Source organism: Xenopus laevis, chromosome 1L (genome assembly GCF_017654675.1).
Source record: "Xenopus laevis strain J_2021 chromosome 1L, Xenopus_laevis_v10.1, whole genome shotgun sequence".
Classification (NCBI taxonomy): Eukaryota; Metazoa; Chordata; class Amphibia; order Anura; family Pipidae; genus Xenopus; species Xenopus laevis.
In genome coordinates this window covers 201,994,084-202,016,582 of record NC_054371.1, presented here as the reverse complement: position 1 = coordinate 202,016,582, position 22,499 = coordinate 201,994,084, and the positions used below count along the sequence as shown (strand labels likewise).

Below are 22,499 nucleotides of genomic sequence, written 5' to 3'. Positions count from 1 at the left end.
TCCACAAGCATTGTGTGAAACTAAAAGCTCTACTTGGAGTTTTTCTCTTAAGGACAAAATAATCTCTTATGCTTATGCTGTCTGCACATCCATGTTTCTGAACTCAAATGTAAAGTGAAGATTAGTTAGAAGGTGTGGAAAATACTATTAGAAAATTTTAGTTAAAGACATGCGGAAGCAATTGGACTCCCGGATTTTAGAATACAAAAAAAACACACTTAAAAGAAAGGTGCCAAAATAGGCATTTTTAAGGTTCTGCTCATTTTAACATCATGAAGCCCCCAAAATACAAACAGAATTAAGGAGTTAATTTTGTGAAAACATTTTTGTTGTTGTATAAAACACAATAGACACAAATCATACTCCAACACCAAGTTAACAGGACCCAGCAAGTCGGAATAAGAAATATTGTAAAACTTTACTGGATTATTGTAAATTGAATCTCAAGGCTTAGCAAATATTTGTGGCTTGTTTAACCCCAATTTAACTATTGATAACTGGGGTTTCGAGAGCATCTTATGATCAAATATGGGTGCCATCAGTCCATAAGCAATGGCAACTGGGGCTGTATAATCTCCATGATTCCTCTGGTAAATTCCCAGTGATATATTGCTTGAAATTTACTTTTGATTCCTTCACACGGTACACTGTGTAAAGTAGGAGTGAAAATCAATCAAAAGCCATTTTCTGTAGTTTTTGTTTTACTAATAAGCATTCCGGAATGTTATGAGCCTGGCATCATGCAAGTGGCTATCCTTAATTTCCTATGATTACCTAGTACTCACTTCCAATTGCTCTATGCATCACAAGCCCGTTTTAAAAATAAATCTTTTAAAATAAAATCTCTCGGTCTCTCCTTCTGCCTCAGGCTTGAAATATTAGGTTGTAAGCTCTGTGGGGAATTGAGTCCATGAAAAGCCTGTGATAAATGAAAATAAACTTGCTGTTACCAATTACACCAGAAAGCTAGAGTTAGTTGGATCAATTTGCTACGTTGCAGAAAAGGACAGCATTTATTTGTTGACGTTCTTTATGAAAACTTCACCTATGAAACTTTGCCTGTAGACTTACTTTCCTACGTATTTTCTTTTGCAGTGACTCTGCAGAGGAAAAGAAGGGTCCTGGTACAAGAAGTGAAGCGTCGAGTGCATCCTCTGAAGATATCTCGGAATCGGCATCTTCTGAATCAAGTTCTGAATCCGAGGAAGAAAGCGGTTCGGAACCAGAACCTTCCAAGAAAGTAACGAACAGTAAGGTAAGAGGCATCCTAGGAGCTTTGGCACTGAGGTTTTAGTTAGACATTCTGTTCCAACATTCAGTTGCTAACTTGTTTGCATTTGTACTTTGACAGTATTTTTATTTTGTCATGCAATATATAAAATGAAAAATCTACCTTTAAAGGAGAAACAAACTCTTTACCAAAAAAAAACACTGCCCCCCTGGGGAAATGCCCCTAACTTTTTACTTACCCCTCGGAGCAGAGTCACAGCATTGGAGTTCACCGTAGCCATCTTCCTGGTCTTCCTGTCTTCTTCCGGCGCTTCAGCAATTTCTGTCCGTTTTGGCACATGTGCAGTTGTTGCAAACCGCTATTTATCTATATTAATTACTCCAACTGCGCATGCGCCAATTCGCCGGTCTCCGTCTTAGCTTACCGAAGACCCGGAAGATGTATTTCGTTCTGATTCTGTGACTTTTTCTCTAGTGTTTTTGCTTGTAATGGGTAAGGCCAAGCAAGCAGCATGTTCCTTGTTTGGTGTGCCACCTGCAACTGATTGGCTGCCGTGAAAGGCATGCTTATCTGACCTGTATCTTATTTAGACCCTATCCACTAAGTATGGTGTAAAGCTGACCATAGACGTGCAAATTTACCTTCATATCAAACGAACCATCGTTTGGTTCCATCTCCCGACCTGCCACTAACCATACAGATCAAATAAAGTAGTAAAAGAACAGATCAGACGATGTTCTGCCCTAACTGCAATCATACGAAAGTTATGTCCGACAAAAGCTGGTGACAGTCTCCCACTGATATCGTCAGATTGGCAATACATGCAGAGATATCATCGGTAGCTGACATATATGTTCTAACCTGTACGATCAAATGAACGACCGATCGTCATCTCACGAAAAATGTCGGGACACTCCACACACGGGAGATTCAGACGATGAAATCTTTGCGTCTTGCCAGCTTTATGTGTTAACTATATGGTATTGACTTGTCAATGGGAATGCAGCTGTATGACAGCATAAGCCTCAACACGCAGTGACCCCCCCCCCCCCCCCGTGTAAATCTGCTTCTATAGCCACAAGTGAGTATATGTAAAGCCCCACGCTAAATGGAATACACCTTTTGTGACCAGTCACTCCCCAGACTGATAGCAATGATTGGCAACCAACCTCAGTGTTATTTAGTAATGAAATTGCTACAGTGAAACCTCAATTTCACTTGTCCTGATTTTATTTTTCCCCTCATTTTGCACCATTTTTTTTGTGTGTCCACCAATATATAGGGCATAATTTATTTCCCCTGATTTTACACTTCCTTGATGTTATGTAATTTTTCAATTCCTCTGAAAAAAACATAAAATTGAAGGGTCTATTGTATTTATTTATCACTGAACTTTAGAATGCTCATATGATAATTCTTAGTACAGTTTGGCAGCAGTTACTGTTGCTCTGTCTGTTTACTTCACATGTACATATCTTCCGAAGTCTACTTTTTCCATGTGATATGTGCACTTTTCCTTTAGTAAACATAGTCGCCACTTTGGTATCTGGTGCACACAATGACAATATAGTTTGTTCAAATTTTTGTACTAAGGCTGTTTGAATTGCTGCATAATTGTGCCTGTGTTCCTCACAGCATAAAAATAACAAGACTAAATTCCAAACTGAAGAGATGCATGCAAATCATTGTTTGACAATACCTATTGCCAGCATCAACGCTGGAAGTTCATTTAAAAGTTAATATTCCCTTTAAGCATATCTCATTGGGAATATTCCCTTAGTGGCCTCTCTCTCTCTACAAATAGATGGATATATAAGCCTAATTTATTTCCAGCTGAGCAAGCATACACTTTTGCTTTCCTAAAAGTGCCTACTCCAGACGTTATTGTCCAAAAAATTTAGAAAACAGGACTTGGCGGTCGATAATACTATGTACATTTGTTCTTAATTTCATTGAAATGCTTTCCTTGTCTTAAATTGGTTCACTGTCTTTATTGACGACCTAGTTAGAGCAGCTGCTCTGGAAATGTGATTTCTGTGCGAACTGTACATATACTTCCATAGACATACACTACCTGCCCCTGTGTCCATTAACTTTGCTATTTTCCATACTACAGTGATTCACTTGCATCTGATTGATTTGTTAGATGGTGTTTACATACCTTTCTGTACAGTTTATTAATAATAATGATGAATAATTAAATGGCATCTGTCACCTGAAAAAAATTTGCCCCTCCATCGCTAGTCTGCCTGCACGAGAAGGGAGCTCCTGGTGCTGGCGGTCATGTTGGGGCTCACACATTCACATAATGATGTGACGTAAGATTGTGAGGTGACCACTAGTGATGTGCGGGCTGACCTGATACCCGTGGGACCCAGGTGGGTTCAGGCCGACCTCGCACGCTCTTTTCCGGGTCGTGGGCAGGTGCATATATATATATAATTTTTCAAGATTTATTATACCCTGAAGCTGAAAATAGCTCGAGTTCAAAAATACTCCAGCTAAGAGGTCAGGAGATGTTTGTAGCCTTCATGATGTTCCTTTTTTTTTCGGTGGGGTTTCGCTCAAAAACTCAATTCATTCGAGTGACTTAAGCTTTTTTTCACCGAAAACTGAATAATCAAGGTTTTCACCCCAAATTCACTGATTCAAGTTTTTTCCAATTCAAGTATTTTTCATAAATCAGAGCACATTTGAGTTGTGGGTTTATTTGAAGTATAAAAAACCTCACAAACTCAACCTTTGATAAATAACCCTCTTAATGTAACTGACTGCAAATCAGCCCTGTAGCATCAGTTTTTATGACATATGAACCTCATTTTCTGCTTGATGATTTCTGATGACCCCTAAGCTTAGCTTCTTACAGCTCCCCAGGGCTCACTGAGCATGTGCAGTGTCACTGACACTCCTAACAAAATCCAAGATGGTGACCCCCTCTGTACAACTTTATAAGCCTGGATCATTACTTTTATAGGGCTGCTGAATATTTCTGTTGGAGTAAGTTCAGTATATAAATACAACATTTTTACCCCCATATGTAATAAAAGGCACTAAGTTTGCCCATAGCAACTAATAAGTTGTATTATTTTAAACAGGTGACCAGTAAATGCTACCTGCTGATTGGTTGCTATGGGTTACTGCCTCTGGGCAAACTTAGTGCTTTTTATTACATAACCCCCTTAGTCTTTAAAGTTGTCATTTAATTAATGGACAAAAATAAATATCTAGTTATTTTATTATTATCTACAAATCTTAGATTTCCACTGTTGGCTGAACTGAAAGAACGACATAAAACCTGAAAACCTGAGTCTGTGAAATACAATTCAACCATTTAACCGTGCTGAAATTGAAGCTTAAACAAGAAATGCATCTTTTTCATAACTGGATTCATTTAGTGCTGGGCCCGAGTAGCCAAACTTGCGGTTGTGCTTATTACGAAATAATCTGACACGGGCTTCAGTTTTCAAGAAAATCTTTGTCATACCATTCGTCAAAATGCGAATGCAATATTGATTTCAATGAGCTCCGCAGCCTCATATTGTTTTCAACAACGCTAAGATCATGTTCTAGAACTATAAACACCATCTCAGAATTAAAAAGTGTTTCGGAGCCTCGAGGGAAGGTTCTGTACCTTGAAAAAGTCCTGTTTACCATTCTGCAAGACAAAACATAGATTTGATTATGAATTTTGGTGACTTGATGAAATAAAGTGTCTCATTTTATTTAATTTTGTCAAGAAAAAAAAAAGATGAAGTGAAAAATAAGCTCTTGTGACCTCACATATAGCAGTAAACCAATAACTGGCAAGGTTGATGAACCTTAGCACCTGTAGAATGGTATGGGAACTGGTATCTGCAAACCTGTTATCCAGAAAGCTCTGAAATTACAGAAAGACCATTTCCCATAGACTCCATTTGATCCAAATAATCCAAATTGTAAAAAATGATTTCTTTTTTGTCTGTAATAATAAAACAGTCCCTTGTGCTTGATCGAAGATATAATTAATCCGTATTGGAAGCAGAACCAGCCTATTGGGTTTATTTAATTTTAACATGATTTCCTAGTAGACTCAAGGTATGAAGATCCAAATTATGGGAAGATCCCTTATCCAGAAAACCCACAGGGCCTGGGTATTATGGATAACAGGTCCCATACCTGTAGTACCATAAAATTTGATTTATGCTACGTTAATTATTTTGGGTGAAGATGCCAATTTTTTGTTAGCTTAGAACTTTCTTCTGTATGGCAGTTCAGATATGGGATCCCTTATCCAGAAGACTTCTAAACTCCTGCACACATCTTATGCCTGTTCCCTTACCAGCCACTGTACCCGTAGATAATTCCTACACAATCCTTGCTATAGAGCATTTTAGAACTTTTCAGAACTTTCTGAATTGTCTTCTTCCACTTTGCCATTCTCGCTCATCTTATCGCCCCAGAAAAGTCTCTTGAAAAGCATTTCAGTAGCTTCAGCATCTGGTTGTTCTTCGCTTATAGCCAGATGTATCCCAAATGCTACAGTACATGCTTATATTTGAAGGCATTTGCTGTGTTTTAATATATAATTAGTGTGAAATTTCTCAAGATAACCTGAATGCCTTTAGGGATAATGGTGGCTGCATCTTTACATTATTTCATTTCATCTGGCTAATTTTTTTCTGCTTTCTATTAGACTTGAATCTCTTCGGGGACATAGTCTTTTTCTTTGTATGCATTCTTCTTTACTGTAATTGACCCCATATGTACTGTTACTATATAGCTGCACAAAATTACTGGTCTGGGCAAGTTTTACAGCCTACTCTTTATACAGTAAACCGTCATGTTTAGATGAATTCACTGCCACCATTCTGCCGTGGTTCAGATAAAATCTTAAACGGATGGTTCACCTTCGTAATAAAATCCATAGTAATTTCTGGACACAAAATAGCCATTTTACTAATTTACACCCAATATCTAAAATCAACTGTTGCTGAGAAAACTGACCCGTAAAATGTGACTCAACCGCAGTCTGGCTCTTTGATAAGGAATCGGCGACGTCGCTCCAAAGGTCTTCCCCCTCCTCTTCAGTGATGATTATATAATGCTCAATGATTGGAGTGGATGCTTCTGGTGTATCGAGCCAATAGCAAGCATTGTGGGAGGGACTTAGTTTAAGGCAACTGAGCACAAGGGCAACAGTTTTGGGATGGACGTTGTGACACTGAGGGTGGGGAGGGTGAGAATGGAGTTTTTAAACACGCCTACTGATTGTAACACAGGGAAGGGAGAGCAGCCGAACAAAAAAGTGAGATGAGCATCATTTTTATTACACTAAACATCATGATAGCATACATTTTATATCAAAGGTGAACCACCCCTTTAAAAAAGCTAGATAAATTAGTACCACATAAATTAGGATTCATACAGGTATAGGATCTGTTATCCAGAAGCCCATTATCCAGAAAGCTCAGAATTATGGAAAATCTGTCTCCTATAGACTCCATATTATCCAAATAATTCAATTTTTTTTAGAAATCATTTCCTTTTTCTCTGTAATAATAAAACAGTAGCTTGTACTTGATCCAAGCTAAGATATAATTAATCCTTATTGGAAGCAAAACCAGCCTATTGGGTTTATTTAATGTTTACTTGATTATCTAGTAGACTTAAGGTATGGAGGTCCAAATTAAGAAAGGATCGGTTATCTGGAAAACCCCAAGTCCTGAGCAGTCTGGATAACAGGTTCCATACCTGTAATATAATAATATAACCCAAATTGAACTGAAATATACTGATAAAAACTGCTGTGATATTTTTGCTTTACATACTGAATACTGTATTAGCAAAAGCAAGAAAAATAACAATGTGTGGTTTCAGCTCACTGCTCATACGTGGCCTTTTATAGTTTATGAATTGTCGACACATGTGATGGTGCTGTACAATGGAATGGGGGTGAATGCTAATAGTACAACATACACATATGAGGTCAGAAGGACCTGACAAATGATTAGGGTGGATTTTGACTAAATGCTAACGCCATTAAAATATCCTCGAATTTTTAAAGTACCCTGTCTTACAATTTTCTTTCCTCCTTTATTGTTTGCTAACATTATGGTGTGTTGCAGCTACGTCCCCTAGGAGGTAAGTTGTTATGACTATTTCTAGTTAGAAACTCCCATCGGTAGAATAAAATTGTCTAATATATACATATATATATCCATATTCGTCTGGGTGGCACACTGTATCACATCGATTACCCGGGTGCACGGTAAAAAATTCATACACTGTTCAAATAACCAGCAACTCCAGGGGTTTCAGTGAAAAAGTTTTGTATTTAGATAAGTGCAGTTACAGCCGGCTGTAATATTTATCCAGTTTTAGGATAGGACACAGAAATGACAGCAGTAGGTAGGGTGAAGAGATATCAATATAAAATAAGTTCTTTTATTTATCAGCTGTTGTTTCTACTATATAGATTCCAGATTAAGATGGCAAAATGCTGGTGGTACCTTAATTACATGCAGAGCAATACTTAATGGAATAGTGCATGAAAATTCTCTAGTGACCAACAGAGGTAATATATCAACTATAAACAAAAATACTCATGCAACTAAAAGTAAAAACTTCACATTTATTATATCTAGGAAAATAGATTAGCCCCCCACAGAAAGCCTACGCGTTTCATGCTTACGCAGCATCCCCAAAGCAGTCATAGGCAACCACAAAGAAATGCTGGTGGTAACCCCGATAGTTTTTTCAAAAAAAACAACACCTACAGTAGGTATACAAACAAATAGTAATAAATAGGGATGCACCGAATCCAGGATTCAGTTCGGGATTCGGCCAGGATTCAGCCTTTTTCAGCAGGATTCGGATTCGGCCAAATCCTTCTGCCTGGCCGAAACTAATCCTAATTTGCATATGCAAATTAGGGGTGGGGAGGGAAATCGCGTGACTTTTCGTCACAAAACAAGGAAGTAAGATTTTTTTCCCTCTTCTCGCCCCTAATTTGCATATGCAAATTAGGATTCGGTTCGGTATTCGGCTGAATCTTTCACAAAGGATTCAGCCGAATCCAAAATAGTGGATTCGGTGCATCCCTAATAATAATATAGTATCTTGTACTTGATCCAAACTATGCTGCATGAATCCATACGGGTGGCAAAACAATCCTTTTGGGCTTATTTCATGTTTGTGGTTTTTTTTTTAAGCAAACTTACGCCCATATGTAATAAAAGAAACTAGGTTTGCCCAGGAGCAGTAAACCATAGCAACCAATAAGATTTTTTTTATTGTAAATTCTACCTGCTGATTGGTTGCTGTGGGTCACTGACTTAATTATAGAGGAAGCAAACCCTGCGGTCGTAGGGGGGAGCCTCCAAAATGTTTTCTGTCGGGGGACCCAGCACGCTCTTATTACACCCCTGCTACGGGTTACTGCTTCTGGGCAAAATGAGTGCCTTTTATTACATAACCCCATTAAAGTATGGTGATCCAGATACAGAAAGTTTCCTCGTTTGGGAAAACTCAAGGACACAAACATCCCGGGTAATAGAACCTTTGAACTGCATTATCTAGTGCTTATTGGTTTAGAATTTTATGACAGAAGGTTACTTGTGTTTAAGCTTAACATTTGGCTCAGTGTTTGCAATGTTTTCATAATGTATGTTTTATAAAGGCACAATTAATTAAAAATTTTGATTTATGTTATATTACCCCACCCCCCTTCTTGGATCAAGGCCCTTACCTTCATTTTTTTCCAGGGCCCCTTGTTTCTGACTGTAGAAAAAAAAACCATGGGTATCCTTGATGTACTACTGTTTCTGTTGCAAGCTGAGTCTTTCTGGTTGGCAGCTCGGAAGCTCGTCTGCCATTAGAAATGTACAGAAACAAATTGGCTGTGTTTTGCCTGATCACCTTTTAAGAGCGGACACAGCGCTATCAGCGGGTTATCAGCCAGAACATGCGATTTGTGAATGATGCATTTTACATAAATATTTTGGAAGATAAAATACAATTTGTAGAGTAAACTGCAATTCATGTGCTTTTCCTGTGCAAGTCTATGGCTCACACGCCTGTGTGAAATTCTCATTTTACACACTTTGCAGTCAGAGCACATGAATTATGCATTGGCCGAGAGAAATCCTCAATCTCCCGCTTCATCTCCTATATGCTTTTATCCAGCTTCTGTCTCTATTAACATGATGAATTGGAAATGGGATATTCCGCATGCAATGTACCTAGAACTTATTTTTTTATGTTTAAAAGAAGCTACTCTTCAACAGAATCTTTTTTTGTAGGAATTGTAAAAGAGCCCTATTTAAAGGGGGTTTCAATGCAAAATGGCTTTTGTTATAGTCAGCCCCCTTATTCTAGCTATCTGTTGGTTTTAAAAGTAGAGTGGTAATACCCCACAATATATGGGGACACTTATATAATAAAATATTCCATTTTTTTTATTTATTTTTTGCCAGAAAACTGAAAGCAAATCAGCCAAACAGAAGGAAATCCCTAGAAAAAATGAAATGTCTCTGCTCGACCTAGATGATTGTAAGTACAATGACTGCTTGTGTTTTGAGGCCTCATTGTTGCTTTGTTAGATACATTGCGGCACATATAGACGTAATTACCCTATTCCAATTTCACAAATCTATCCACCTCAGAGAACTTCTGATAGCTTTTTAATTATTCCCCAGCAATCAAATGCACATGTTCAGCCAAGCTGAGTATTGTCTTCTGATCGACAGTGGATGCAGTGTAGCTGCAATCATGGCAGCAATATGATTTGTATGTATAAAGAGGCAGCAATATGATTTGTATGTATTCCTTATATTGTAACGTAGGAGCTATTAAAGGGATCCTGTCATCGGAAAACAGATTTTTTTATATTTAATTTTGAAATCTGACATGTGGCTAGACATTTTGTCAATTTCCCAGCTGCCCCTGGTCATGTAACTTGTGCCTGCACTTTAGGAGAGAAATGCTTTCTGGCAGGCTGCTGTTTTTCTTTCTCAATATAACTGAACTGGGACATGGGTTTTTACTATTGAGTGTTGTTCTTAGATCTACCAGGCAGGTGTTAGGGAGCTGTTATCTGGTTACTTTCCCATTGTTCTTTTGTTTGGCTGCTGGGGGGGGAAAAGGGAGGGGGTGACATCACTCCAACTTGCAGTACAGCAGTAAAGAGTGATTGAAGTTTATCAGAGCACAAGTCACATGACCAGGGGCAGCTGGGAAATTGACAATATGTCTAGCCCCATGTCAGATTTCAAAATTGAATATAAAAAAATCTGTTTGCTCTTTTGAGAAATGGATTTCAGTGCAGAATTCTGCTGGAGCAGCACTATTAACTGATTTATTTTGGAAAAAAAACATTTTTCCCATGACAGTATCCCTTTAAGCAGCTCCTGAACTCATGTATGTACTGATGTTTTTTTATATCATTTACAGTAAACATAAAACATACCCTGTTTATTGGGCTTACATTAGTCTCAAGGTCAATGGCACATACTGGTAGATTTCAAGTGTTATAGTAACTCCACAGGGGGGGGGCACTTGATAAATGCTCTATTCATTTATATGGCACGCAAATGCAGGTGTAAATATATATAATCATTATTGCTCTTCTTTTTTTTCCTCTTTCTAGTCAACGTGCCAGCTGTTGTTGCAAAACCTAGCATACTTTCTCCCAGTTTACTGTCTGATTTACAAGGCTTGTCCCTCTCTTCCTCATCTCCAGTAATAAATGTAAGTTCATTTTTATTTTCTTACGAGGTTTAATAAGAAAAAAAGTATTCTCTGTAGAAAAGTCTCAAAGAGCCACTATTTGCATTTTCATTGAAATATTAATTGCTAAATATATGATGGAGATTAGGCTGGAGTTCCATGGTTCAAAGCTCCAATGGGGATTTAAGTGGGCCGGTCTGCTGTCAGTGAGAAAGTGACAGGCAGAACAAAGGGCGAATGAGAATGTTAATAAATCGAGTGAGCACCAGGCAGAGGTGCCAAATAGGAAAAATACTTGGGGGGGATGTTAAACTAAAAAAACAGGGAGTTAGATGGATTCATAGCAGGAGGAGTGAAAAAGCAAAGAGTAGTTGGAAGAGGGGAGAAGGAAAAAGTGGAAGAAATCGGGTTGAAAAAAGACAAAGTCCATCAAGTGCAACCCCTCCAAATAAAAACCCAGCATCCATACACACACCCCTCCCTACTTTCACATAGATGATATATAACCATATCTATACTAACTATAGAGTTTAGTATCACAATAGCCTTTGATATTATGTCTGTCCAAAAAATCATCCAAGCCATTCTTAAAGGCATTAACTGAATCAGCATCACAACATCACCCGGCAGTGCATTCCACAACCTCACTGTCCTGACTGTGAAGAACCACCTACGTTGCTTCAAATGAAAGTTCTTTTCTTCTAGTCTGAAGGGGAGGCCTCTGGTGCAGTGATCCTCTTTATGGGTAAAAAGGTCCCCTGCTATTTGTCTATAATGTTCTCTAATGTACTTGTAAAGTGTAATCATGTCCCCTCACAAGCGCCTTTTTTTCCAGAGAAAACAACCCCAACCTTGACAGTCTACCCTCATAATTTAAGTCTTCCATCCCTCTAACCAGTTTAGTTGCACTTAGTCTCTGCACTCTCTCCAGCTCATTTATATCCCTCTTAAGGTCCAAAACTGCACTGCATACTCCAGATGAGGCCTTACCAGGGACCTATAAAGAGGCATAATTATGTTTTCATCCCTTGAGTTAATGCCCTTTTTTATGCAAGACAAAAGTTTGTTTGCTTTAGTAGCCACAGAATGACACTGCCCAGAATTAGACAACTTGTTATCTATAAAAAAAACCTAGATCCTTCTCATTTAAGGAAACTCCCTGCCATTTAGTGTATAACTTGCATTTATATTATTTTTGCCAAAGTGCATAACCTGCATTTATCAACATTGAACCTCATTTTCCAGTTTGCTGCCCAGTTTTCCAATTTAGACAAATCACTCTGCAAAGTGGCAGCATCCTGCATGGAACCTATAGTTCTGCACAATTTAGTATCATCTGCAAAAATAGAAACAGTACTTTCAATGCCCACCTCCAGGTCATTAATAAACAAGTTGAAAGCAAGGGACCTAGTACAGAACCCTGCGGTACTCCACTAACAACACTGGTCCAGTTAGTGGCAGAGAAGGTATGTGCAAGGGACAGTGCACGTTATTTAAAAACAATCCAAACAAACCAGTTCTAGGCCCTCATGCTAAAACTTATTCTAGATAAAGAGTCTATTTAAACGACAATTGTGTATATACAGATAATCAGTAGAGTGATGCAGGTGAGTTATGTGTTCAAGCTGAGCTCCGAACCTTGTCATGACCTTGAGTGCTTGGCCACAATAACCTTTCCCAGTCCAGGGGCAGCCTGTGTACATTTACAGACTCTAAACACATTAGTCTTATTCTGTCAGGCTTTCATCCTTCCAATGACTTGCTTTTGGTATAGTCCAATATCTGCTCAATGATCACTGGTTTGGTTGAATAACACTGGCATAGCTTCCACATGAACTGGCTGGCGAGTGAGTAACAGCTGTGAAATTGGAAATAATATTCCAAATTTATCCTCCCCCCTCCAAACTTTTTCCTTCAGTAAGAGAGAAAATGAATTTAACTGTAGGGCACATGCTGAACTAACACCAAGAAATTAATTTATTACCAAGTGATAGAGAGCTTTGAGTAAGAATAGATGAGTATATGACCCTAATATCACAGGAATGTAGCAGCCACTTATCTTAGAATATGTGCGACAGTCTATTATTCAAATCATTCAGCGCTGTAATTGCATACAGCTCCTATAAAGCCTATTAATAAAGTCTATTCTCTAAACTCCTGGCTAGTGCACATTATTGAAAGTATACCTTATTCCTTCTATTTCATTTGTCTGATCCCTAAATGAACATTACTAATAGGCTATAGCATGACTATTGCTTTTTTTTTCAGTTACCTTGTGACCTTTGCTTCTAAAGGGTATCTATATTGTTTTTGAAACACAATGAATTCCACACCACAGTGGGAGTCCAGAGGGTTAACAGTAAAGAAGCAAAGGCAAAACATTTTTTGGTGCTCATTTTCCTTAATCAAATCAGCCTTCTTTTTTAAGTGATAGAAATGTCAGAGTGCGCTTTTCATGCGTGTGTTGCAAAATCAAGTTAGCTTATTATGGAGGTATTTCTAAGATTGGATCTGTGATCTGCTCTCAATTCTCAAAGAAATTTGCAAGAAAATCCTGCAAATTGAATTCAGCCATTCCGATCTGTAACTGCTGTAGGGACTGTGTTTCTCCTTTTGCTGACGCACAAAGAACTGTATGTTCTATAAAATACTAAATGTATGATCTATATATTTATCATGTAAAGTGATGATTGGCTAGCCTTCAAATATATGCTGCACAAGTTAGAATAAACCTTCTACGGTAAATACAGGTATGGGACCTGTTATCCAGAATGCTCAGGACCTTGGGTTTTCGGATAATGGATCTTTACATAATTTGGATCTTCATACCTCAAGTCTACTAGAAAATCACGTAAACATTAAATAAACCCAATAGGCTGGTTTTACTTCCAATAAGGATTAATTATATCTTGGTTAGGATCAAGTAAAAGGTAGTGTTTTATTATTACAGAGATAAAGAAGATTTCTAAAAATCTGAGTTGTTTGGATAAAATGTCTATGGGAGACGGACTTTCTGCAATTTCAGATATTTCTGGATAACGGATCCCATATGTGCATCCTGCATGCAGATCATAGAACCTCCATACCCACTAATTCTGAAAAAAATTAAATGGCAGGTCTCATCTGGTTTTATTATTGTCATTCAGTGGCTGCCTATAAGGAGGCTACTGTTGTACCAATTTTCTATACAGAATATAAGGGTTTTCTAACTATACGTTGGGGCTATTTAGAAATAAAAATAATGTTGAACTTGACAGTTTGCTATGCAGATTTCATTGGCATATAGGCTGCCCTGGTCCAAGACTAGAAACAAACAAGAAGCTAACGGAGTTTGATTATATTATATATTATACATGGGACTTGATGCCTCATTGGACACATTAGTGTCACTGTCCATTCTATGATGACAGTAGAAGACATCACCCCATGATTGACACTATGCTTTGCATACACCATTGTATCTTTTTTTAAGCAATGGCAGTAGAAGTTTTCCCCTATGTGACTTAGACTGAACGAACCCAGCACTGATAAATGGTGGAGAAGTCAAGGAGATGTGATACAGTTAGTGTAGTTGTTTAAAGATAATAAATCAGGATAAAGTTGCTCATTTATTTAAATCAAATCACAAATTGGAACCATGCAAATAAAAAAAATCTTCATTAAAAACCATGGAATACAGAGCAGGTTTTATTTTTTATTTTTATGTATTATAAACTATTGCCACACACTGTGGCTATAGAGTAGGAATATATACTTATACAAGGACACCTAAATACAATACAGTGTAAGCCTTCTGTTGTGTTACATCTCTACATACTGTATTATATACTTAAAATCTTGTTCACAGTTAGCTGTAGCCCTCACATTTTTCTCCAGCAATCAGACATGGCATGGGACATATTCATTGACCCTGTGCTTTTCCATCCACTTCATTCACTGAGAGCAAGCAGCCTCGGGCAGCCGTAAGGCTCATTTCAGCTTTAACAATGGTAATTAAAGGTTAATTCACTGAGTCAGAATTAACGAGGAAAATACAAATGATAGGCAAGCAGCTGCCATAATAATACCAGTTTAGAACAATATAATTATGCCATGAATGGGGCAAAGAAGCTCATATTACAGCTGCATTGTTCCGTGGCTAATTGTGGCACAGAGAAGACTGCCTGCATTGGTGTCCTGCCATCGGCATCCGTCAGAGTCAGAATGAACACATGCACTCCAGCTTCCTTACTGCTGCTGTTTATTTATTACTAACAAGGATGGATTTTGTAAGCAACAAATGTATGTTATGACCCTGCATGCCAAGGAAAAAGGGTACTTTGGAATTGGTATTTCTTAGTAAAGCCAAGCAGAATTTCTGATTTCTTAGCATAATTTAGCAATTGAGGCACTGTTTAGATAAAGAATATGAAAGCTATCTAATTTTACAGCAGCAAACCTTTGTGAGGTTTATTGTAAGGCACTTGCTATTTTTATTAACCACTCTGACCGACTACCTGATCCAGCCTGCAACAGCTTTATCTGCACTCTGACCCACGGGCCCCCATGAAACCAGAAGCAACGACATCCATTTGTAGCTGGAGGTAGAAAGAGAGGCAGAGAAACCTGTGTTGTTACCAGTGGCCCTACCTGTATGTGAATTTATCTACATTAGTGATCCCCAGCCAGTAGCTAGTGAACAACATGTTGCTCACCAACACCTTGGATGTTGCTCCCAGTGGCCTAAATCAGGTCCTTTTTTATCATTCCTGATTTGGAGGCAAGTTTTGGTTACATAAAAGTAATGTGTACTGTCAGTCTCCTGTAGGCTGCCAGTCCATAGGGGCTATCAAATAGCCAATCACAGCCCTTTTTTTGCACCCACCCCCAGGAACATTTTTCATGCTTGTGTTGCTCCTCAACTCTTTTTACATTTGAATGTGGCTCACAAGTAAAAAAAAGTTGGGACCCCTGATCTTCATGAAACCCCAGTACCTAAATATTTGCAATTGCAGTATTCTAGAGCAAACATCATGGTAGCTCCACGTTGGTCTGCTTTTACACAGATAATGTGTGAAATTGGAGACTAGAAAATTCAGCTAAAAAGGCTGTACAGGTTATTCATTATATTTTTTTTTAAACTGATCTGGTGACCTTCTAAAAATGTGCTGATAAAAAAAGGCTTTGTGTGCTAATCCAAAATTAATTATAGAAGTGAAGGTTCTACCAACGTATAAATGGAGCATATTTCCTGTTCCATGGACTTTGGAACCTCTTCCTACTGTCAGTCCTAGCATTTTGAAATAGCAATCCCATTATTAACGAACCTAAAAGCATAGGATAATCCTGAAGGCAAGTACCCATGGGCGTGACCTGTGTAACATGTAAGAATAGGTATGTTTAATGCACTGAGAGTGCAGCTAGTATGTAAACATGAGCAGCTTATTGTGATTTTATGGCCTTTCTCATTGCGAGTCAATGTCATGCAGCTGTAATTTTGCTTTGGGTACCTGCATTTTTAATTCAGATCAAAATCACAATTTGGAGCCATGCAAATAAAAAAGTCTTCATTAAAAACATTTAATACAGAGCTCTGGTTTTATTATTTTTTTATGTATTATAAACTATTGCCACACACTGTGGCTATAGAGTAGGAATGTGTGCTTATACCAGAAAGGACACCTAAGTACAATACAGTGTAAGGCTTCTGTTGTGTTACATCTCTACAGCCTGCAGCAATCAGACATGGCATGGGATTATTCATTGACCCTGCGCTTTTCCATTGCTAGGCAATGTCATGCAGCTGTAATTTTGCTTTGGGCACCTGCATTTTGAATTCAGAAAAAGTCTCAAATGCAGGTAAAAGAGGAAATATAAAATCACTGCAAGCAGAGTATATGGGTGCATCACCATAGGCTTCATTCCAGTACTAGGCCTGTGGCTGAACTGGACATGTACAGAAAAAATACACTTTGGTGCAACTGCTTTGGGGTATAATATGCATGTATGTAAATCGGATGTTTGTAACTCGGGGACTGCCTTTACTGTCGCCATTCAGCTGTTTCATAGGCATTTTATTCCCCTTTTGGGATGTGTGGAAGCTCTGAAGCACCAACCTGTAGAAAACAACAAATACTGCTTATGGGTGCATCCAAAATAACTCATTTCATGAGACCGGCTGGTTAGTACGGCTACAGATCTCATTTGATAGGGATGTATGCTGCGTGACTTGCTTTTCATGTTCTGCAATGCTTATTCCTTTTGCAGGTAAGTAGAGAGACTGTAATTCTGTCCTTTGGCTGGATGCATGGAAACCATGAACCATGTAAAACAGCTCTTTTCTCTCCCATGGTGACTGAATCTTAGTTACACACAATCAGCATGATTTCTTTAAGCCTGGGGACTAAATTCACTAGTGACTACTTGAGATTAGTCTTGGTACTTTATTTAAAGGGGGTGATAACAACATTAAATGCAAATGCAAATTCTGTTATACATATGGAGAACAATGTAATATTCACAAATTTGAGTTTTTCTACCGTTTGCTTGATAAATCTGCCCCTTCGTCTACTAAAAAATAATTTAAACACAAATGAAACACAATATAATTGTTTTGCTTCCAATAAGGATTAATTTTATCTTAGGTGGGATCAAGTACAAGGTATTATTTTATTACAGAGAAAACGGAAATCATTTTTTAAATATTGGAAATATTGGAATTTTTTAACTGGAGTCTATGGGAGACAGCCTTCCTGTAAATAAGAGCTTTCTGGATAACGGGTTTTCAGTTAATGAATCCTATACCTGTATATCCCCTGTTTAAGACAGGGATTTATAGATAAACCCCTATTATCTCAATTTGCAGATAGTGAATGTTAGATTACAGATACCACAGCAGTGGGTAATCTTCTTCAGCATTGGCCTTAGTGTTTTGAATAGTATGTTGTAATTAAAACAATTATTTAATATGAATGGGTTGACACAGTAGAAGATTTTAATTGGATTCCTGTATGTTACTTGTCTGCAACCGATGATAGAAAATTGTACACAACACAATTTTTTTACATTTATATGTGCAAGAACTGTAGCCATTGTCATGGAAACCATGGTGGATTATTTTACTGTAAACTGGAATTTATTTGGGGGGAAATAAACAACAGTGATGTTTATGCAGGACAGAGGCCTTCAAACACAGACAGACACATTTGTGGATATTCAAATCAAGAATGTCTTGTGTTTTATCAGTAAATATTTCTGTTGCATGCTCCTTTTAAACATTGTTTTGACATTAGAAGCACCATGCACTCGCATTTAGGCCCCCTTTGGTGTGGGCAGTTGATAAGTTTTCATTCATAATTAGTTCATAGAGAATCGAGAGACATTTCAGGGAAATTGAACTGTCAGTGGGTAGAAACAAGCGTTTGACCTCATCACATTGAGTGGGGCCCATCATAATTTGTTCATTTGGTCCCCATCAGCCCAGCCTCATCTCTCATACGGCACCTTGCTGACCTTCCCTCTCCAATTCCGCTCAGTTCAGCTTTAATTATGACTCAGCAGACCCGAAGAAATATTGCCGCCTGCTCTCAAAAACCCTGAACTGCCACTCACCAAAAGATTGTTTCTTTGCAGGTAACGAATGCCCAGAGGAAGTGGTGCTGTGTGTCCCATACCAGTGCCGCTGCTTCTTTGGAGATTTTTCTCTTCTCTCAAGTATGTCACTAGCTGAAATGTTCATTTCAAGGGTTGCCTGGGAAAGAAATTCAGGCTTCCTTGGTGTGATGTGTGAGAGCCTGCTGATGAAATCAAAACAATAGGCTTCTCCACTGAAGGGCAAGGAAAGACTGAGCCATCCATTACTCTATAAGCTGTGGCTTTCTTACTGTCAGCGTGAAGGCCACATTTTGTTTTGTGGGCAAGTGCAGAGTTATATCTCTGTTCCTTTCAGTAGGCATTCATCTATAAATGGCAGACTTTTCCCATAGGTCATAATTTTTTCTCTCTTTGTTTCGGTTTGGTAGAACATGCTTTCCTTAGTCGTCATATCACGTGATTGGTTACATGCAATCAACCGATAACACTGACTTTGTTGTGTAAAATATACAGTTTTTTCCCCCCCATCCTTATTACCGAACCTTGTATTTTCTAGCGCTATTTGTCTGTGTGTGAGTCATATGTGTTAGTATATGTGCGTGTATGTTAATTTATGTATGAGAAAGGCTGTATACAGTACATATGTTAATAAGAAAGTAGCTTAAAGGTACTGATATTCTATATGCATTTGCTCTCCCCTATGAAAACAAAGTGCTGCCACACTGCCCTCATGCTTCTTGGAGCAAGTGCCTCTACAATGGCTGCATTGTAAACCCTAGGTCTAACCTTGAAGTATATTCCCTTATAAGCTTATCCCAAAGAGATCTTTCTAACAGTATGGTGTCTAGAGTAAACTGTTTGCCTTGACAATGCCAGGTAGGCATGTTGTTTCATATTCTTGTCGTGTTAGCCCACTATTGCTTCAGTAGTCAGCTGTAACCTTGAAGAACAAATAAACACAATTTGAAGAAGTACAGGAAACAGTTGGTCCAGGTGCACATGCCCCAAGCTCTCAGCTAAGGGGAGTAGTCATGTGACTATGTAGTGAACAGGGTGGCACAAAACGGACCTCAGTCAAAAAAATGCAGTTTAAAAGTTATTTAACAAACGCCACTCCTGAGCACTTAAAGGGGACCTGTGACCCAGACATAAAAAGCTGTATAATGAAAGTAATTTTCATTTTAAACATGAAACCTAAATTATTATTTTTTTTATTGACAAATCTATAACTGTTAAACTCATTTAAAAGTCTCAGCTGTCAATCATATATTGTTGCCCCTTCCTTTAAGAGGGCAGGCAGTTACTTTCACTTTCCATTCTGCACTTGCTAGATTTCACTGCATTTCCCACATTCCCCCTCCCTCCTCTCCATCTAATTGTGTAGCATGGGCAAAAAGTGGCCCCATTCTGGTGCATGAATAAGATTTTGGCATTCAGCAAAGCTTTCCTTAATAACACTTTTCACAAAATGGCTGCTTCTTTCTTGCTGTGATTGTGAATTCCAAGACTAAAAGAAAAAAGGTTTAAATAACTTATATAGTGTAAGTAAAGTTTATTTTGCTTGACTAACAACCAGAAAATAAGATTTGTAATTATTTCTTAGGGTGACAGGTCCCCTTTAATTATAGGCACAATCACGAACCTATGATTAAGTGCCCATCATGTGAAACCTTTTTTTGTTAATAAAATAACTTTTTAAAGCTGACCTGTCACCCATACATAACAAACTGTATAATAAAAGTCCTTTTCAAATTAAACATCAAATCCAAATTTTTTTTTTTACTAAAGTACTCATAGTTGTTATTAATTCTTTTAAAAATATCAGCTGTCAATCAAATATTGTCTGCCCCTCCTCTAGATGTCAATGCACTCCACACATTCCCCATTCTCACCACCGTTAAATTGTGTAACCAGGGCATGGACATCAGGTCCCCCATTCTGGTGTACAAACAAAAGATTCTGAGATGATGCAAGGCTTGCCACAAAATGGCTCCTGCCTGCTTGCTATAATTATGAGTTCCCAGACCTGAAAGAAACAAGATTCAAATAATATATTGTAATTAAAGTTTATTTTGCTTGACTAACTTGATAAAATAGGATTTGTAATATTTAATTCCCATTTAAGCAGCATGATTTCAAGTGAGGTCAGGTCTGTGCCAGCCAGTTCTCTACATGGTTTTGAAGTAATCCATCTGGAAAGCAAGGATTATTACTTGGCTTTTAAACTACAGTAGAACCCTTATTTTACTTAACCAGATTTTGCATTTCCCAGAATTTACACCATTTTGAAGCTCTCCCCTGGGAAAAATAACATCAGGATGTGTTCTGTGCATGGACCACTTACTGTACATGTTTAAGTAGAATATAGTCTGTGTTAAATCTCCAGTTTTGGAAATTTGTGCAAATACCATAACTTCATGGTTTTCATTATAATTCTTGTAACTTGTTGTCCTTCTTGCACAGAGACTTTTTCTTTGTTTGGATGGGGGAGGGTAGTTTTCATGGAACTTTAAAAAACAGACTATTTAACTGAGATTTCAGATATATTTTGACAGAGCAGGATGGCAAAGACTGGCAGAATCCATGATCTAGCACTTCTGTGGTTTATATAATACTATAGGATGGTGAAACCATAATGCAATAAAGAGGGATGGGAGACTTAAAGACATTCACTAAAGCAGAGTGAACAAAGCTACAGTACTAATAAAAGTCATTAATTATATGCAAGATGTATTTCCTATTTTACAGTTCATGGTATAACACATATGGAGTACAAGTAAAATTTTTCATTTATTTAAAAATGAGAATGGTGCCTATATCCCTTTTAGTCCTAAACCAGTGTCTTGGGCAGGGTATCCTTGTGAATTTGAGCCTGTCAGCAGGATTTTCAGGTCATTTGACATAAAGGATACAGGTGCAGTAGCTTACAGTGAAGGTGACTGCTAGTTTCATCAATCACCAAGCCTTTCCTTAAGTTGATACATAATGAACCCCTTTAATCAGCTTCCACGTTCTTGTGTCAGTAGCTTGAGAGTCGCAGCAAATCTTGGACTTTTGTCAAGGTTAATAAAAATATTGTTGGATATTTTATTTACCTGGAAGAGAATCAAAGGGAACATTTTTATAAGAGCTTGTGTTTCAGCCAATAATATTCAATTTCAGCCGTTGATCTCTGATACTGCTTTCCCTAGCTTTGATTCTAAACAAACAATAGATTGTAAGGTAACCATACATACTTCAAATTGTGAGAATAAACATTTATTTTACAATATGACTTCCTAGGGGGCCAGGACATCTATTGTATTATTTTTCTGCAATGTATGAAAACAGTGCTAAGCACTTGATTTTGCAAACAAACAGCAACAGGTCATTGCAGCATCTGTGATGGTTGTAGGAATGAGGAACAAAATGTTTTTTGAAAGAGTGATTGTATTGTATTAAGTTGCATAGATGAGATGCATCGACAATATCAACACTTATTTCACAGCCTCATTTGTTGTATATTATATCCTGTAGTCAACAGGGTGAAAGGAACAACAAGTAAAGACACACAGAGTCAGAGGAACAACACTGAGATAGGTTTGTGCCTCTGTAGGCAGAATAGCCACTGTATCTGTGGCCAAGGAAGGTCAGTTGTGATGGTTTCCAGTAGTTCTACATGTTTTTCTGCAAAAATCATGCACCATATTGACTGCAACTGCCTGTACCTTCAGCTTTTTTTCCTATCTCTGAAAAAGAATGGCTCTTGAAAAAGCCCCAGAGACTTATGATTTACTAATACAGGTATAGGATCCGTTATCTGGAAACCCATTATCCAGAAAGCTCCGAATTACGGAAAAGCCCTCTCCCATAGACTCCATTAAAATTAATAATCCAAATTTTTAAAAATGATTCCCTTTTTCTTTGTAATAATAAAACAGAACCTTCTACTTGATCCCAACTAAGATATAATTAATCCTTATCGGAAGCAAAACCAGCCTATTGGGTTTAT

General features: G+C 37.9%; 1 protein-coding gene across 3 annotated transcripts in view; it reads left to right on the top strand.

The window, feature by feature from the left end:
* Positions 1 to 22,499, top strand: part of ap3b1.L (adaptor related protein complex 3 subunit beta 1 L homeolog) — a 143,539-nt gene that overhangs the window by 80,313 nt on the left and 40,727 nt on the right. For 2 of the 3 annotated variants that reach the window (NM_001091840.1, XM_018244870.2), the window contains 3 exon segments: positions 1,096 to 1,255; positions 9,685 to 9,760; positions 10,857 to 10,957. In NM_001091840.1, the coding sequence (NP_001085309.1) occupies positions 1,096 to 1,255; positions 9,685 to 9,760; positions 10,857 to 10,957 (337 nt within the window). 3 annotated transcript variants of the gene reach the window in all.